The sequence below is a fragment of the Chenopodium album genome, chromosome 7 (genome assembly GCF_948465745.1).
Source record: "Chenopodium album chromosome 7, dcCheAlbu1.1, whole genome shotgun sequence".
Taxonomy (NCBI): Eukaryota; Viridiplantae; Streptophyta; class Magnoliopsida; order Caryophyllales; family Amaranthaceae; genus Chenopodium; species Chenopodium album.
In genome coordinates, this window is record NC_137840.1 from 15,174,299 (window position 1) to 15,194,927 (window position 20,629).

General features: G+C 33.8%; 1 protein-coding gene across 1 annotated transcript; it reads right to left on the reverse strand.

Moving 5' to 3' along the window:
* Window positions 1-15,061: 15,061 nt before the first annotated feature.
* Window positions 15,062-17,351, reverse strand: LOC145640037 (uncharacterized). Its single transcript, XM_081691349.1, has 4 exons — window positions 16,990-17,351; window positions 16,366-16,837; window positions 15,924-16,275; window positions 15,062-15,822 (listed from the first exon to the last, which is right to left on the reverse strand). The coding sequence occupies exons 1-4, from the start codon at window positions 17,349-17,351 to the stop codon at window positions 15,062-15,064; spliced, it is 1,947 nt and encodes a 648-aa protein (XP_081547475.1).
* Window positions 17,352-20,629: the final 3,278 nt, after the last annotated feature.

The following is a 20,629-nucleotide window of genomic DNA, read 5'->3' on the forward strand; positions in this document are numbered from 1 at the left end:
ATATCCTTTTCTTTCTAAAAAGGAATTTTTGATTTTTCAGGATGTGAGTATCTGACAAACCAAAGAAAAAAATTAATTTTATTTTCCAATCAATTAAATTATTTACATACATTAATAATAACAATAATAATAATACTCGTAAGAAAACATAGGGGGCATGATGGTAGGACACTGCATTTACAGAAGAGGTGCATTGGGAAACAGCTCCCGCGCTGTTTTCGCGCGCTATTTCTGAAAGATGTCTCAGGACTTAAAAGTAGCTACGACAAAACCCTTATTGCTTAAAAGGGCCCCACTTTTCTATCAGACCATCTTGTAATTACTTGTGTCACGTTTACTGTTTTTATGTGAATCTTTCTTTTTTTTTTTTTTTTTTAGTATAAAGTTTTTGTGCATTATTTGATTTATTGCTCATCTGCAGTCTTTTGCTGCACATCGTTATTTCTTCTCAATTCATGTCAGTTGGACTTTGTATTATATTGTTCCATAGTTTACTGTTACTAATAATACTACTTTATGTACATGTATAGCTCGTTGGATGGCTGTATGTGGGTCGAAATACAAGGAAATTACAATTGAATAGCTATGGAACTATGGATTTGAGATTTTGTGGATCAATTAACTAAATAATTAGGGACGTGGATTCTTTTATCCTTTTTTCTACTCGTTAAGGAGTCTTGATCATATTATTCCGATTAGGTTGATGCATGAAAGATTTCATTATGAGAAGGTGCTTTTTCTGTTACTTCGAATAATAAAATATACTATACATGTATATATTTACGATTGTTTTAATTTTGAAGTTTTTGAAAAAAAAAAAAAAAAAAAAAAAAAAAAAAAAAAAAAAACCTTGATTTTTTTACTCTTTGGTAAATCAATCTTAGTGCTAAATTTAAGGATTTTATATGTAGTAATATCTAACTTCCATTCTCTATCAAGATAATTTGCTTCATCATCTCAAGTACTCCTTGAATCCTTGTTTAGTTAGCAAAGCTAGATTAGATTAGTGATAAAGGTTTGGTCTTATTAATGAAGTTTTTTTGTTCCCGTGTTTATGGCTAAACAAATGCAGGGACATCTAGCATGATGTTTCCCAAACCGCCAATTACCTCCAATACATAACAATGCATGGTAGTTTATTATGGTTCCAAAAGGAGAATGCTGAATCCCACTAAGGGTTTGTTCTCTTCAGCCTATTTTCAATGCAATTCAATTCAGTTCAACTCAACTCTAATCATTTCATTTCAGTTCCTAATTTCCTTCTCTCATAAATATTCACTTCAATTCAGCTCAATTCAATATATCAGTACAAGCCCTAAATTAAATTTAACTTTTGTTGCAATATAAGGTGAATGTGGTGTGTAGATTTACAGGTTGGAAATAGGATTATATATTTCATATATTTTATAAACCAATGTCTGTTTGGTAGAAATTAGTTAGAGGGTGGGAATGATTTACAAAATACTCCTTCTATTTTAAAATACTTGTTAGAAAAAAAAAATATATAAAGGTAGTGGGGTAGGTGGAGGAATAAAAAATTATAAAAAGTAAAAATAGTGGAAATGATTGGAAGAGAGAGAATATGAAATTAATAAAATATGATCATGATGAGTCACAAAGTGAGAGAAATTAATTAAATATTGTAAAAGTTTTATATATAAAAAAATAAAGCAAGTATTTAAAAACACCGAAAAGAAAAGTGAAATAAGTATTTAAAAACAGCCGAAAAAGAAAAGTGAAACAAGTATTTAAAAACAGAGGAAATATGGATTACAGAGTATTACCTAGGGGGAAAAACGATAGGTAATAACACTAATAAGAATATAAGATAGTGGGAATTCTCGGATCTAATAAAAATGTAATATTTCCCTCAATGAGTAATAAGTGATATACTTGTATAGTTGTATATGTTGTGATAAAAAGGTAAACTAGTAAAGTTCTAATTTAATTTTAAGTTATTCCCACATGACAAACATGAAATTTAAAATTCTTCAATCTTGTATCCATTAAATGAGGAATTAAGAATCATTAATGAAATTTTCACCCACAAAATCTCATTTTCACTCCACGCCCTTTATTCTTTAAATTCTACTTCTTAATTCCCACATGCTAAACTGATAAATTAGAGATAATTAGAAAATATTAGAATGGAATTGCTTGCCTTTCATTCATTTTCCTTGGGAAATATATAGAAATATAATACCAAACCTAGTCCTAGTATCATAAGATATCTTAGGATCTTTGGAAAACAACTAAATTAAAAAAGATAAATATATGGTAAATATTCTACCAAATCACACAAAGATATGATATGATCTCAATACCCCCCTCAAGATGGAGCGCTTGGATCGTAAGTGCCCAACTTGGAAAGAAGATAAACAAACTGTGCTTTCCCAAGAGCTTTTGTAAAAATATCCGCAAGCTGTGAAGATGTCGGAACATGAGATGTAGAAATCCACCCCTCTGTAATCGCATCACGAACAAAGTGACAATCAATCTCAATGTGCTTTGTCCGTTCATGAAAAATCGGATTCTTTGCAATGTGCAGAGCTGCTTCATTATCATAAAATAACTTAATTGCCTTTGCATGTTGTACTCCAAGACTCAACAACAAAGCCTTCACCCATTTTAGCTCTTTAGAACACGAAGACATGGACCTATACTCGGCCTCTGAAGAAGAGAAAAAACAGTAGGTTGCTTCTTAGTTTTCCAAGAAATAGGAGATTTTCCAAGAAAAACAAGCAAACCAGATAAAGAACGACGAGTCAGAGGGCAAGCAGCCCAATCTGAATCACACCAACCCTGCAGATTTAAATCACAATCAGAGCTCAATAAAATACCTTGTCCGGGAGTCCCTTTCAAATATCGAACCACCCTCATTGCAGCATCCCAATGTTCACTACGAGGTTGCTGCATAAACTGAGACAAAATATGAACCGAATACGCCAAGTCAGGGCGTGTGACAGTAAGATAAATCAGATGACCAACAAGCCGTCTATAAGGCTCTGGATAAGAAAGAAAATCGCCTGATGCTAATCCCAATTTGTGATTTTGCTTCATGGGAAAACCACTAGGCTTCGCTCCTAATAAACCTGTCTCAGAAATAATATCCAGAGTATATTTTTGCTGACATAAGAATAAACTTGCAGAGCTACAAGCCACTTCAATCCCCAAATAATATTTCAAAGGACCTAGATCCTTCATCTTAAAACAGTCACACAAATAGGCCTTAAAAACAGCCAATGCAGCGGAATTGTTCCCAGAAATAATCAAATCATCAACATACACTAAAACTGTTATCTGAGCATCACGAGTAGTATGAGTGAATAAAGAATAATCAGAGTAAGATTGTTTGAAACCATACTGTTTTAAGGCTGTGGTAAGTTTAGCAAACCAACATCTAGGAGCTTGCTTCAAACCATAGAGTGACTTCCTTAATCTGCAAACCAATGAAGGATCCGAACTCTGAAAACCAGGCGGAAGTTTCATATAGACTTCTTCATCTAAGTCACCGTGAACAAAAGCATTGTGAACATCCATTTGGTGAATTTCTCAATTCTTTGCGGCCGCAATAGCAAGAACTGTGCGAGCCGTTGTCATCTTAGCAACCGGAGCAAATGTCTCATCATAATCTACACCTGCTTTCTGATGGTTCCCATATACCACTAAACGAGATTTGAGACGCTCAACTTCACCATTAGAAAGAAACTTGCTCTTATAGACCCATTGACTTCCTAGAGCCTTTTTACCCGGGGGAAGAGGCTCCAAAGTCCAAGTACCATTGTTCTCTAAAGCTCGAATTTCTTCATTCATGGACTTACGCCAACCTTCATATTTCATAGCTTCTTTGAAAGTTGTCGGATCTTTAGTGTGAACAACAGCTGAAATAAACTTCCGATAATTCACAGAAAATTTATCACAATGTATATAATGTGCTAAAGGATACGGGGTACCTGAAGACTGATGGGAAGACGGAGATGGACTTTTAGCAAAAACCAAGTGAGTAACGTAATCACAGAGCTTGGCAGAAGGGAATTTTTCCCTAAATCCGCGGCCCATATCTGAAGGTTGAGCGTCGAAATCTGTGGTGTCAAGGTGCTGTGGTGTCGAAGGCTGCTGCGTCGGGGAGGCAGCAGGGCTGCTGTGAGTGCCTGGCTGCTGCGTTAGGGAGGCAGCAATGCTGTTGGGCGTGAATGTCGAGCCAGACCCATCCCCCGAAGCATATCCAGCGGGCAGAACAGGGCTGGAATGCTGGGGAGTAGGGTTAGTACCTGCGGCAGCAAGTTGGGAGGAATCTAAAAACCCCCCTACCGTGGGTATTACCTCACCCTCAACAATATTATCAGAATTTTCATCACCCAATGCATAACCCGCAAAATCATCATGTGTTTCAGTCGATAAATCATGCACACCCAAATCAATGTTAACATCATCCGAACACCCAAACGGAAAAATATCTTCCACAAATTTGACATCACGCGACACAAAAAATTCCTTAATCTCAAGATCATATAACCGCCAACCCTTCTTCCCAAAAGGATACCCCAAGAAAACACACTTGCGACTTTGACTAGCAAATTTATCCCCCCGACTCTTTTGGTTATGGGCAAAACACAAGCAACCAAAAGTACGAATAGCATCAAAATTAGGGGATTTATTGAAAAGAATTTCGAAAGGGGTTTTATTTTGTAGAAGAGGTGTTGGAGTTCTATTAATTAAGTGAGCAGCAGCTAAAATACACTCACCCAAAAAAAAAAAAGGCAATTTGGCTTGGAATCTCAAGGCCCTGCCAACATTAAGAATATGTTTATGTTTTTGTTCTACTCTTCCATTTTGTTGAGGGGTTCCCACACATGATGTCTGAAATATAATGCCAGTAGCAAGGAAAAAATCTTTCAAACAATTAAATTCGGTTCCATTATCACTTTGAACAATTTTAATTATTTGATTAAATTGCCTTTCAACCATAGCGACAAAAGCCATAAACATCTGAAAAACTTCGGTTTTATCAATCAACAAATAAATCCACACAGCTCTTGAATAATCATCAACAATTGTTAAAAAATAACGAGCCCCACACGATGAAACATGTCGATATGGACCCCATAAATTACAATGTATTTTCTCAAAAATTCTAGATGTTTTATTTTCACTCAATGGAAATTTATCTCTAGGATGCTTAGCACGAAAACATACTTCACAACCTTTATTTAAACTACTTTTATTGCTAATGTGCGGAAGTAACTTAACTATTTTCTCCGAAGGATGCCCCATTCTTCTATGCCAAAGCTCCAAATCTGACGTTGCTTCAACCACAGACACCCGTTGCACCATATCCGACTTGCCAAAGAAATAATATAGTCCATCTCGCCTAATGTCCGTTCCAATCAGCTGCTTCATTCGGTCCTGTATAGCACACATATATGAGTTAAATTGGACAACAACATTTAATTGATCACTGAGTTGTGTAACTGAAAGTAAATTGCAATTAATATGTGGAACAAAAAGAACTCTGGAGATAGTTATTTGATCGGATAATTTGACCGATCCTTCCAAAGTAGCAAAAACACTGTCACCATTCGGCAATCCAACGGGGCATTCAATATATCGAGTGTCAAATAACCAAGATTTATTGTCGGTAACATGATGAGTAGCTCCGGTATTTATAATCCAACAAGTATCATCAAATTGACGATATAGATTATTTTCATGAATTTTTGCATTACCCACAATTATAGGTAAAAGGGACGAAGATGGTGTCTCACCACCGGCCATGTTTGTGAATTTTGAAGGAAAAAAAATTTTAACCTATTGATGAATAATAATTAAGCAACAAACCAACTAAACAAGGCTTTCAAACCCTCCTTTAATCCTCGCCATCCAATTTTTACTCTTTCTTTTTTTTTTTTTTTTTTTTTTTTTTTTTTAATTTTGAAATAATCGTCATCCAAGTTACGAGAGTCCAAAACTTCATTATTACATTAAATTTCGTATTAAATTATGTAGTTTATCGTCAAAAAAAAAATGTAGTTGATGAAAACAAATGCACGTACAAATGGTTTATGGTTTTGCCGTTATCAGGTAACTTTATCATGAGAAGCAAAGTAATTCTCTAAATTATGTCTCTCAACAAGTAATAAATAATATTGTGAATTTATAGATCGAGAAGTTATAACAAGATTCTATACGGAGTACGATTATTTTTGCCTGACATGTAATTCAATAAAGGTGATCAATGCAAGAATATGATTATATATAAATTGTAGAACAAATTTTCAAACGTTGCAACTAAACGTAAATGGAGAGAAGGATATTTTATTTTTTAAAGATTAGTGTACGAATTAGGTCAAAATTTTATCAAATCTAAAAGTCAAACTAGGCTAGGGGAAATTCATAATAGGCTAGTGTCATTAGGAGTAGCATATATCTATAGTTTTGAACTTGTTATTTATTTTATTTTTTATTTTTTTCTTACGTATGGTAATTCTTCTTGTCATAGTTCTTTCTTTTGACGTATGGTAATTCTTCTTGTCAAAATAACAACAACGAATAATTAATTGTCACATTTGGCAACAAATCAAAGGACAAAATTATCCTAGTTAAGTACATGACAATTTGAATCAACCTCCTAATCCATGAAAGGGATACGTGAATCTGTTCTAATCTTAAGAACACTGCTACATGCATAAATTTGTGAGTAATCTTCCAATAATCTTTTTATTAAAGGTCCCGCTTGATTGACAAAGGTACTTAATTATGATATGAAATAGTTCTAATTTGGTCATTAAGAGACATAAATGTAAAAAGGCTACATACAACTCACCTAACAAAGCATTTTGACAGTTGTTTTACTGTTGAAATATGATTAAAACGCTAAAGCATTTTGGATAAACTAGTTGATAAATTAGTTAATTGTGTGAATGAAATTGTTCCACGATATTTTCTATTTCATCAAAGAGTAATTTATACTCCATTAATCTGGAATCTACCAAAGCAAGCGGGGCATCACTCAACTAAATGAAATTATTTGATCCAATGCCCACAACGAATTTAAACAGAATATTATCGCCGTTAGGGTTGTTCATTGGACCGAAAGCCAAATTTAAAATTCAAGAGCCAAAGACTAACCCGATTTTGCTTAGACTAGACTTGGCCTGGACCGATTAAACTAGATTAAAACCTAAACCGGACAAGTACATATCTATTTAAAAAAAAGTATATTTTAATATCACAATGGAAAAAGTGAGAATATATGGATGGAAATTTTGCGCTATATTATACCGATTATGGTCTCTGTGTGCAAAATAATTCGATTTATGGTTTTGCTTTTAATTTAGCATTACCACCTATTCAAGTATTTGCACAAAATAGTACGCCACCGAATAAATTGAGAATCTTAGGAAATTTGTATTATGTTCAAATCTATTGAAAATCTATTAATTTGGGTGCAAGGACATGCTGTGTTTTGAGTGTTTAAATCCAAGCTGCTAAAATTGATTTTTTTTTTTTTTTTTTGGGATCGAAATTGGCAAAAAAGACCTAAAATCTCTTGAATTGTGTAGGTGTTTTAAAGTTGCAATATTGCTCAATTTAGGTTTTAGGGGTCATTTCAGCCTTTAAAAACCAAATTTAATTAAGGCTGAAGCCAAATTAGTTTGTATAGAAGTAATAGGGTTAAGGTGGTATCGGATTGGAACTTGATACTTAATACCATGTATTTGGTTTAATTCTGGAACGAAATATCATCCTCTTAATTTCATATATTTGATACATAAGGAAATGAAATGAGCTAAACCCACATTTCCCCCAAGATTTCTAAACCCCATACCTCATGGGTTTGAGTATGGGTTTAAAAATCATATTTTTGGCAACCAAACATATGGTATGGGTTTTGGTCATTCTAAACCTATACCTAATACCTATAATCCGCGACCCAAACGCCCCCTAAATGGTTTGGTTTATGTGCATCATTTTCAAATTTAAAATTGTCGATTAAGATTTTAAGGATTATTTTGGTCCTAAAGAAATAGATTTTAGGCCCGAAATTGGCTATAACGGCCAAAAACACATTGGTTTGTAAGATACAACAACAAATTTGACCCTTAATAACCAAAATGATCCTCAAAACCTTAGAGCTTGTTTGGCATCGTTTTTTGTTTTTAGTTTTCTGTTTTTACAAAAAACCAAAAACAAGAAACAATAAAAAGGTGTTCCACTATTTTGCTGTCAGTTTTCAAAATTATCATGAGTTTAATAAATTTGACTAATTTTTTATTTATAATATGACATACTCCGCATATCACATGACTTTGAAAAATAAAAATTAAAAAGATAGAAAATTACAATGATGTCAAACGAATTCTTAGTTGAAACACTCAAACTAAGGAAATTCCTTGCACGCAAATTCAGTTTTTTTTTTTTATCAATTCTGACAACAAACTTTGCTCTAGACCGCCAATCAAATCTTAATCAACCAAGCAATTTTGCAACTTGAAAATGAAGCACATAAACGAGGTATGAATTGTATTTTATTTTGAATTTTTTTTAATACAGATCATAAAATTTTTAAAAGATAGATTATTTGAACTAATTAATAAAAATTTCCTAAGGTTTCATTTCTTGTGACTAGTGTATGTACTACTATATTTGCACAAAAACTTGAATAGATGCTATTGTTGAGAGCAAATATCTTATGTCTGTATTATTATTTTGCGCAAGCGATAAAAGTTGAGATTATTTAATTTAATTTAACAATTTTTTTAAATATAAAAAAATGTTATTTAATTTCTATTTTGTTCATATATTATAAAATTGATCAATCATGATGTAAAAATATTTCTATCACGTTAAAGGTAGATATAGAAGTTTCATTCGATTTTTAAATAAATAAAAATAAAATCAATTTAATTCTAGACTGATATTTAAATGGATATGAACAGAACTATACAAAAAGACCAAAAATCAAATTTTGCTCAACCTAGAGACCGAATTGATGACGGTCATGTTCTCTAGTTCATTTTTTAGGCCCGGACCTGTTTTTAAAAATATCCTAATTATTATAACAGTCTCAACAAAATTTTGTTTTGCTCCTTTACATGTAACAACCTTAGATTATTCTACACATATTTTTAGTATCGTTTCAATGTATGATCAACCTACACGATTTTAAAAGTTTTATCCATGCGCTGAGTTATTATCCAAGTCTTTTTGACACTGGATATTGCAATCTACTCTTGCCCATCATTCAAAGGGTAACCTATGAGGAGAGAGAGAGCGAGAGAGCTGAGCGATCAATTAGAGTATTCGTGTTATTGTGTATTAAGGGTCTGTTCTTATTAACTGAACTCAGATGAACTGAACTGAACTGACTGAAATGAAATGAACTGAACTGAACTGAATAATTTATAAGAGAAGGAAATTAAGAGCTGAACTGAACTGAACTGAGCTGAAATGAACTGAAAATAAACGTATGAGAACAGACCCTTAGTAAACTTATTATGATTTGAGAAAGGGGCATCTTTGCCTACTAGAGTTAAGAGAGAGAGAAAACGATCAATTAAGATATTTGTGTTATTGTATATATACAACAATCACAAGCGAGCGAGGTCGATGAGGAGAAAATAACATTTATTTAGACTTTGTGGTTGTGATGCTTTAAACAAGTGGCAAAACTATATCTATATTGGTATAACAAGAAAACACAAGTATTAAAGTAAGACAACATTATGTAGGAAACTAAGATTTGATTCTCTCACCTCTTAAAAAAGTTTTATCTAAAAAAAAAAAAGGAAAAAACAAATGTATCTAAGATCGAGACTTAATTGTTAATATTTTTGTTCAAGCTGATCATTTGCCTTCTTAGTGAATGAGCTATTGACAAGTTTTTACCAAGCTTTTTCAGGAGTATTGTATAGACTCTTTCACAGTTTCACGTATCTATAAATATATTTCTTGAACCCAATCATGTTTAATGAAATACTTTTAAAGGGGAGTACTGTATGTCTGTATGTCAAGGGCAACATGCCAATTTATTTTTATTTTACTAAAATTTATTTTTGGCATCGATTACATACCTAATAGTCTAATGATGGTCAATGGACGATGTTCATGCCGTAATGTTGTACAGTTTAATTTTGATTAATTTTATTGTCCATTGCAAAAATCATTTGAATGATGACTAAATAGTAAATAGTTTATAGTACAAGTGTACAATTATGAGTAGTGTGTACATAGTGAATTAACAATAAATTGTACTCGTATTGAAAATGATTAACTACTCTTCAATATTCTATGTGCTGTACATTATAATACGTTATACGTATCATTTGTTTAGCCAACCTCAACAATTGTACGAACATGTCTATAATCAATTCTATCTATAAAATTAGTGAATAACTTATTTTATGATTTTGAGATCACGAGTTCTTTGTTTGGGAGTAGGGGGATTCCCTTATCTCCCCCTCTAATCTCAAGCGTTGGGGTCCTTCATCTTACTTTCCAAAAAAAACCTATCTAGACGTACTTTCTAGCAGATTTTGCCATATGATGCTCTTACAATAATTGGCTATATTAGGGTCCGTTTTCTTTTCTTGATTGCCATTTGCTTTATGAAAATCATAAGATTATTACTAGAGTTTAACTCTGAGTATCCTTGATCAATAGTCATTGATCAATACAATGTCTCAGCTAATTCTATGTGAAATTAAATGAGATTAAGTTCTTACTTAGCATGATTGTTAAATATATCTAGAAACAAAATGGCCGGTATGATGGAAAGTAAAAGTATAATTGATGTTAGGTTGTAAAGGTAATTAAATAGGTAATGGTGAAAATAATTACTATGTATGTTCATGCTAATCAATTTTTTTTTTTTTTTTTTTTTTTTTGAGAGTAAAAAAGTTCACTTATCTTGTAAATATGATATTATAGGTAGTATGTGATGAAACCAACTACTAACTTCGGAGTACATAATTATATACTTCGTATCTTGGTTGGTAAATACATTTTTAATACACATATGCCATATAATTATAAGTCTTGGGTAAGTCAGGTGTACATTAATTTTATTATAAAACGGTTCGTTTGAGGATAACTTTAACTATTTTACTGGTAACTTTAACCACTTAAAAGGTAAATTTTAATTTGTCGTTGGTTTGAATTTTATTTTAATTTGTAATTTCGTATAGATTCATGATTACATAATATAAAGGTTAATATGATTAATTTAATACATAATAAATTTTTTGTAAGATAATATTAAAAAGGAAAACGATAAATTTTTTGTAAGATAATATCAGTGCGTTTCTTGTGCGGCTGGCCGCACCATGCGACAGAGTGCCAAATCAACAAATGACAAAGTAACCTCACCAACCTAGTAACTCCTCCAACCAAGACCTAGTAACTCCTCCAACCAAGACCTAGTAACCCCTGACCAGACCAAGTAACCCCTAACCAGACCTAGTAATTAACCCCTAATCTGAGCGGACCAAATAACCCCTGATCGGACCTAGTAATCCCTCAAGTAACTCATCTAGTAACCCCTCTATTAACCCCTTAAGTAACCCTTCCGGCTTAGTAACCCCTAATCGGACCAAGTAACCCCTCCAATTTAGTAACCCCTCCGACTTAGTGACCCCTTAAATAACCCCTCCAGTAACCCCTCAAGTAACCCCTCAAGTAACCTCACTTAAATAACCTCCCAAGTAACCCCTAGTAACCCCTTTAAGTAACCCCACTTAAGTAACCTATCTAGTAACCCCTTAAGTAATTTCCGACCTACCCATCTAGTAACCCCTTAAGTAACTCCCGACCTAGTAACCCTTGACCCATCACCACCCCCAAAACGCCACTAGCCCCACCCCTAATACGCCATGCCACCACCACCACCACCACCATACACCAAACCCACAAGCAAACATAGATCCAATCGAACCCACAACCAAATGTTAAAAAGAAAATCAAATCGAATAAATACCTTTAAAATTGACAATGGTAGCAGCGTGGAACTTGGAGGAGTGTTGGCAGTCTGACATTGCAGAGGCTATGGCTGTGTTGCTGGGTTTGTAGACTATGATTGAGCTCGGTTACAGGAAGGTGATAGTTGAGAGCGATTGTCTTAAGTTGGTTAACGCAATTAAGTCACAAGAGAGGGGGTCTAGCTCGGTGTGTATTATCCTTGATGATATTTATCATGTAAGCAATTCTCTTGAGTGTGTGTCGTGGTCGTTTGTTCATAGGGAGGGTAATAAAGTAGCCCATGAGTTTGCTCATCTTGCTTCTTGGGTTCTAGGTAGGCGCATTTGGATGTCGGAGTTCCCGACTTGTCTTGTTCCTGGTGAATGTTGATTCCCCTATGAATGAATGAGTTCTTCGTTGGGGTTTTTTATCAAAAAAAAAAAAAAAATTGACAATCATTACAAGAAAAATCACTTTTCGTAGCGATTATTTTGTAGCGATTGTTCATTCGCTACAATATGCAAGTATGTTAAAATGTCGTATCATTTTTACAATTGCCATGATTTTCCCATATAAAATCGATACGGAAAGCATAATAATACATATCCACACTATTTTTACACATTTATATAATTTTGAGAAATCGTATCATTTACAATCGCCACTAAATCCTAAAAATCGATACGAAAAGCCTTTTCAACACTAGATATATAAATATTGTTTGACAAAGAATACATAAAATATGTCATAGCTTATTGGTGAAACATTTAATATAAGAGTTTGAGGTTGCATGTTCGAATCTTGTAAAGATCATACGCATGTTTTTTTTTTTTTTTTTTTTTTTTTTTTTTTTTTGTGAAGAAAATGAGTTAAACATTTATAGCGATTGTAATCGCTACAATAATCACCACGATTGGATGTAGTTTTTTGCATCGATTATTGAGGCCAACCCCAACGATATTGAAAACCACTACTAAAGGCTAAGGCAACGGGGGATATTGTATCGAATGACCATTCGTTGGGAAAGTTTTTTGTTGCAATTACAATCGATACTAAAGGTTAAAATAATCGCTACGAAAAGGTTATTTTTTTGTAGCGATATGGCTTCGAATTTCACTTCAAATATGGCTAAAAAGGCCAAATTCGACCATAAAAACTCTAGATCTAGAGTATTTATGGCCAAATTTGGCATTAAAAACCTTTAAGTTGTTTTCCGACGACGGAGTATGAGGAGCTCACAGAGTATGACGACAGGTTGGTGGAGGACATGCGTTCTTACTTTGTAATTGCAGGTGGTTTATTTTGCAAGTATGCTGCCCTTTTTTGGAGAAAGAAGGAGATAGAAAGAGGAGAGAAATAGAAGATAGTTTGGTGAAGGGGTTAATAAGGGTGGCTAACTAGAGGAGAGAGAAAAGAGGAGATAAAGAAGAGAGAGAAGAAGAATTAAAAAATAATAATAAAAAAAGAGAAATTCTCATTGGTAGCAACAAACTATTGCACATTCTCATTGGTAGCAAATTTTTTTTAAAAGTCTCTTAAATAGCATTAGTAATCTAATTATTCTCTAATGTAGCATTATTTTACTAAAACTAACATAATTAAGTTAATTAGACTAACCATGGTTACATAATTTCCCTCCAACACAATTAAAACAATTCTATACCTGTGGACAATAGAACGATTCTATACTCTCCATTTAAGTTGTAGAGGAGAAAAATTAAATTCAATCAAACATATAAACAGGCACAAACAGCTTCATCGGGATATTTAGTTTACAAGATTTTTGATGTGCAATTATATCGCATTCTAGCCTCATTAATAAGATACAAGCAAAGGAAAACTGGACTTTTAGCAATGTAAAAGGCAGCTTAAGTATCACAATTGAATGAATTGGAGTAATTTTAGGCACTGTCAATTCACCCTACAACCTGGAAAGCCATGCAAAAGCTCCATTGTCACCATCTCATATTCTCATCAATCGATTTCCCAACAGTAATTGAAAAATATGGCTGTGTTGTGTTATAAAGTACATTACTGGGTTATTAGGCCTACAAATAAGCATAAGCCCCAGGTCAGTAATATGTAGCATCAGAAAATTATTATCTGCAGTAATATTGCTACACCTTCTAGGAGTTTAAGCTACACAATAAACTACTTTTCTTATGCATCATTTTTATTTTATTTTTTTGAAAGTTTCTTATGCATCATTTTAACACCAAGAGGTTCATATAAAAACAGGTTGAGTTAGTTTCATTCCATTTTCTGCAAAATGATTTCTGACCTTATCAATAAGACATAACTTACACTTCAGTGTTAAAAGACAATCTATGGAGTAAAATAGGCTTATTTTTGTTTCTACAAATCACCCTCACCAATAAAATAAATGCTCCCCCCCTGCACAAGGGAAAGCAACTATCAGAACTCAATTTAGAGTAACAATTGACTGAATATGAGTAGCATATCCAATCTCAGGATTTTATACTCTATTCTGAACTTATCAGAAATTGCTCTGAGATTGGACCGAATAAACCAATCACTGGAAGTGTTTATTCACTGCTTGCTTTTGTTTTTCGGTGATATACCCGTATTTAGTAGGTCTATAGGATTGGCTTTCAGATGCATACACTTGATGTCAAAGAGAATCTGGTGACTACCCTGCCACATATGAACTGTTAATGCCAATGCATGCCTTCCATGAGCCAGGACAACTACTTTACGAAGCAAATAACCTAGTATCCACAAATGTCCATGATCTGTTAACATCATGGCTATTACAACCACCTCTTGAATTAGTCATCGACTCGTTGGCCATCAATCTGCAAATACATTCAGATGCTTTATGCTGCAAAATAATAAAGAAGTGACCCAAAACAAGGGTAGTGTGGACATGGTGAGATGACATCAAAAATTGACAAGAATTGACATTCATATATAATCAACAAACTGCCATTTTCAATCCCAAAAATGATAGAATATACAAATGATCCCAAAAACAGGTGTTGACATTCATCCATAACAAAGTTCAAATTGAAATAAACCACTTGTTCAAGCAAAAAACATATTGCTCAAAAAACAGAATATCCACCATGTTTACTCATCTAATAAGTTATTGCACTTTTCTTGGTTGTGATGCAAAGTTACAAATAGCTCCTGATCTAGCGACTATAGATGGTTGTGGTTGAGATGCAGCCAACCTTGCACTTTGTCTGGTGTTTCTAGGTGGAGAAGGATTAAGCTGAACATTAGTAGCCAGAGAAGATGCATCCTTTTTTGTGTTCTTTTTCTTTCCACCCCATTTTTGCTTTGCAGTAGCTCCTCCCTTACAAGTCTGAACATTATGGCCATAATCTTGACACTTGCTGCACCTAACAGTCTTAGCTCTCTTTCCCTTCCTTTCCTCTGTATCATCCCTCTTTTTGTTTCTACAAGGTCTCCCAATTCCTCTTTTTAACTCAGGTGGCATTATCTTTGGCACATTGAACTCAGGCCACTGTTGAGCATCAGGTATGGACTTAATCCCATTTGCATAGGCTGCCTTGTACCTTTTGACAGAAAACCACTCATCCACAAATGCATGAGGGTCAAGCTTTGAATCTAATATAGCCCTCATTCCATGTCTGCATGGAATTCCAGAAATTTGCCATTGACCACAAGCACATGTTTGCTTATTCAAGCTTACAACAAGATATGACTTACCCTCAAAGACCTCAAACTCACCGGCAGAAGACAAGTAAGAGTGGCAAGTTTTTGAGTTCTGACATAGCTTATGAACCCTTTGCACTATGTTTGGACAGATGTAAGTCCTGCTCCACTCCTCACACTTTTGCCTTCTTGTTGCCAATCTAACCATGGTATTTCTTCTAATACCTACCAAAAGTAAGTAAATTATGAAACAAAAGTAGCCATATTAATGCAACTAAGGACAGGTCTAACAAGTAATGCAAGTAATACCCAGAACTAAATTGTACCTTCTAAAAGTGTAAGGACTGGTCTACATCTGTCAATGCCAAGAGTGGCATTAAAACTCTCAACAAAGTTTGACTTATTAGAGTCACACTTTGTTATAGTGTTGAACTTATGCTTTGTCCACCTAGATTGTTCTCCAAGCTTTGCAAGCCACAATCTACCTCCTTTTCCAACCTTGTCCATTTGCTCCATTGCTTTCTTAAAGGTAAATTCTGAATAGGCACCACATGCTTTCCAAAACAGAGAGAGCATTAGTGGACCTGGAAATGCTTTCTTCCAATTGGCAGCCAAATGTTTGGTGCAGTATCTCCTATCAACATCTGGCCAGACCTTGTCAAGTGCAGCTTCAATACCCTGTTAATTTGGCAATCAATATCAGTCTAGATAATGCAAAAAAAAAAAAAAAATGCAATTTAACATAGATTTATAGCTACAGAAGTATACCTTTTTCCTATCTGAGATGATGCACCAGTTATCTCCTCTTCCAGTTGCTCTTAGTAGATCTCTCAAATGATGAACAAAAAAGCTCCATGTATCTGAATCTTCAGTAGACACAATTCCCCATGCAAATGGAAACAACTCATTGTTCCCATCTAATGCAATAGCAGACAGTAGAACCCCCCCATAATTCCCTTTCAAGTGAGTTCCATCAACTCCCACAAAACCCCTAACTCCATCCCTTAGCCCATCCAAACAAGGCTTAAAAGAAATGAAGATTGTGACAAAAGCCAATGGTCTGTCAACATGAGTTGCTGGATTCCATACACAAGTAGCATCTGAACCAGGGTTAGTTCTCCTAATCATCTCACAATAACCAGGCAAAAATGCATAAGATTCATCAAAGCCACCATGTATCTCTATTAAAGCCCTTGCTCTGACGCGATACAATGTACTAGTAGCCATTTGCACATTGTATCTATTCCATAACAAAGCATTCAAAACCTTACCAGATATATCATTATTAGCTCTAATGTCTTCTAAAAGAACTCTGCTTGCCCACTTTGCAGTTACCATAGGGTTTTTTTTATCTCCAAACCCAAGCATGTGTGATCGGGATTTTTAATAGACTTGATAGCCCAAGTGAACCCATATGTCAGTTTGGAAGCATGGAGCCTCCACTCACAACCTTCTGCAGAACAATACACTGTGTAGATGGAATTATTTGCCCTATCAACAACAACAGAAAACCCACATTGTATGCAGTAATCTCTAACAACATCTCTTAAATGTTGTTTGTCACAAAAAAGTTGCCATGGTCTTAGTTCTATTCTCCCATCTTCTTCTCTATCAAACATTTCTCCATTTTTATAAAGATTTGCAAAGTAATTCCCATCCCCATCATCTTCTATATCATCATCTACCCAAACATCATCTTCATAGGGGTTATAGTTATCACATACCACCATATCATCAACATCACTTAGTTGCATATCCTCTTCATCATCTAAAGTTTCAGCATCACTAGAAGAGTTATTGACTTGTCAAAAATGGGTGAATGGTGGATCTTCTTCTTGGTCAGAGTCCATATCCAAATCTTCAAGTAAAACTATGTCATGTGTTCCACCATTAGATTTAGACATTGAACTACTAGCAGCTAACAACCCTTTTCTCCTAGCTGTTGTATTTGACACTTTCTTTCTTAACACTAGTGTTTTAGAGGATAAGGATGAAACAGGTTCAAGTTGCAATGGTAGTGGAGGGTAATCAGATTGTTTATGTTTCCTTGGACTTCTTCTAACCACTCTAACACCTATGTCTGCTTCAATCTCAGGCCCATTTTCAAGTTCACTAGCACCTATGTCAGTTGCAACCCCTGATTCAACTCCTTCTGTGTCCCCGGTTTCAAGCCCCAACCAGTACTCAAATTCCCTTCCCCTCCCTCCAGTACCCCTTCATCTCCCACCCCCTCTCCCTCTACCCCTTCCCCTCCCTATATCTTGGCCCCTTCCTCTCCCTGTACCTCTCCCAACCCCTCTCCCTCTATTACCAACTAACTGAACATCTGCATTCAAATTATCCTCATCCTCAATTGGTTGATCCCCTAACTCCACCACACCTCTATATTCACCCCTACCCTTACACCTCCCACCTCTAGTTTTGACAGTATCTCTTTTTTGAGTCAAATTACCCATTTCATCCAAGTTAACAGAGAGTGAAATACCAGCAGATTCTACAACACCTTTCATTTGTTCCTTAATCCGTCTTGCATTTCTAGTTGTCCTTAAAGCCTTAGCATCTTTAAAAATTTGGCTTGGACTATTAGCATCATACACCCATATGTGTATCTCATTCTTTCCAGCAAAGTCATAGAACATTTTCATTAAGTCCTGATCACTATTAAGATAGTGGTAATTTTTGTTATGCACATATCTAAATGTAGGGAATTTGGGCATTTCAATACGTCGTTCAACGGCATAATCCCAATAATTTATGATCACATCGATAAGGTTTGTCTTATCGATGTCCTGGACAACAACATCTACATCAACACTTTTAAACTTGAATTTCAACACAATAGCATCACCCATTCTGCATTTATTAAACCAAATACACATCTCAATTCAACATGCAACATTAACGCAATAAATTCGTAACATTCAACTTATTTTGGACATAACTAACAACCCTAAAAATACACAAGAATTTCTCCATTACAACCACACGAATTGACATATAAAAACCCAAAACAAACCACACACCAATTAACAATAAAACATACCCTAAATTACCAGAAAGATTCAAAATTTCAGCACATAAAAACCCAGATTTCTCAAATAATCATCCGTGAAAAAAACAGAGCAATTATAACAACAATACATTTCAATTCGAAAAAACAGAAAATTTAGGGTTCAGATAGGATGACATACCTTCCCAAAGTCGAAATTCAGCACCTTGGAGAGATTAGGATTGAAATTGGTAGATTGATGATTGTTGTTTAGCGCTCGAAAATCATCAACGCAGCAGCAAGTAATACGTTCGAAAGTGTTCAACGGCAAAGTCTTCAATGAATGGGCCTTTATTAATTGATCAGTGGGATGCATTTACAAAATTAAAAGGGGGTATTTTAGTCCATTCCATATTATGTAACCATGGTTAGTCTAATTAACTTAATTATGTTAGTTTTAGTAAAATAATGCTACATTAGAGAATAATTAGATTACTAATGCTATTTAAGAGACTTTTAAAAAAAATTTGCTACCAATGAGAATGTGCAATAGTTTGTTGCTACCAATGAGAATTTCCCATAAAAAATTATATTGAGGCTGGCCGTACGGTGTGACCAGTCACATATGAAACTTTGTGAAATAATATTATATAAACGATAAATAAGATATTATATGTATAATTTAATACATTATAAAACGATAGTATTAGGGTTGCATATAAGAAGCTAAAAAATGAAAGAAAAGACAATAAATTACACCGATTTGCTCGTGAATTGTCAATAAATTTCCAACTTAATACTAAAAAAAAAAGTATATTAAATGATTATATGCAGGGCTGCATATAACATTACCCTATTAAATAACTTTTGTAATATAAAAGATAACATTAAATACTTTTATGGTAGCTTTAACCTGTCTTACGATAAATTAAAGTGCACCCACATATTTTTTTTTTTTTTTTTTTGGAGAATTTGTGTTCATATAAATTAAGGAAATCATTTAATTGAACGAAAGTTCCATTGGTAATGAAGTTGTCATTTGGTTGATATGAAAAGTTGTACAGTCTTGTTTTTCCCATTTAGTTTTTATATCGTATTGAAATTGCAAAAATTATTAATTGAGTATAAAAAGATTCAATTTCCACGGGAAATAGTTTAGGCAAGTAATTTCATTGCTCAATTTTGTTGGATGAAGGATTCTTAATATATACAGGAGATACAACAACTTTGTGTTTGTTAACGAAACAACTCAACATACTTCTGATTATACCAATTTTCACTTCTCATAATATTTTCAAGTAAAGCAAACCTTTTGTTGCAAAAAAAAAAAAAAAAAAAAAAAAAAAAATGTAAAGCAAACCTTAACCTTTATATACACAACAACAAAAAAAAAAGAAATAAATGAGCGTGTTCATATCTACTTGAGAAATATTAAAATCATTGACAGACTCTTTATGATATTTGATATAGGGTTTGTCATTGGACAGTATCGTACAATTTTATAAATTGCTCCACAAGTGCTTTGATCACTGGACGCTTAAAAAAGAATTATGATCAAAGAAGTTAGAAAGCACTGCTAAAATGCTAACTGCACAATCTCCGTATAGAAAAATAGTTTAAGCCCTAACTTTAAGAGACAAGGTACTATTTTATTTCATTAATTTACTACCAATAAACTTTAAAACAAAACGTAGTAAACGTGACCAAAATATACTATGTTCTACACTAGCTTTTGGAAAAATGATCAAGGTAAAAATCAAGTGTGGAATATATTTCCAGTTATTTTCTATTTTATAATAAGTAGAATATAAAACATTTTACTAAAGTGTCTAAGTAGATTTGGTTCGAGTTTTTTATTCACATTTAAATGTTTTTATGCATAGTACAAAAAATTAATTTTTGAACCGTGTTGATTATGATCGGTAATGTTTTAAACAAGACTAGACAAATAACAATCTATATTGAGAATTTTAGAAACCTAGCCTTAGTAATTCAAAATGGTGTAATTATAAAAAAAACAGATGAAATATTAGATAGACTATA

Excerpts from the sequence above, each read along its gene's own strand:
- LOC145640037 (XM_081691349.1), bottom strand. The coding sequence starts at position 17,351 with ATGCAACTAAGTGATGTTGATGATATGGTGGTATGTGATAACTATAAC. Across the intron at positions 16,838-16,989 it reads GGGTTCACTTGGGCTATCAA|ATACAATGTGCAAATGGCTA; the intron begins GTCTATTAAAAA and ends GTTATGGAATAG. Across the intron at positions 16,276-16,365 it reads TCATCTCAGATAGGAAAAAG|GGTATTGAAGCTGCACTTGA; the intron begins GTATACTTCTGT and ends CCAAATTAACAG.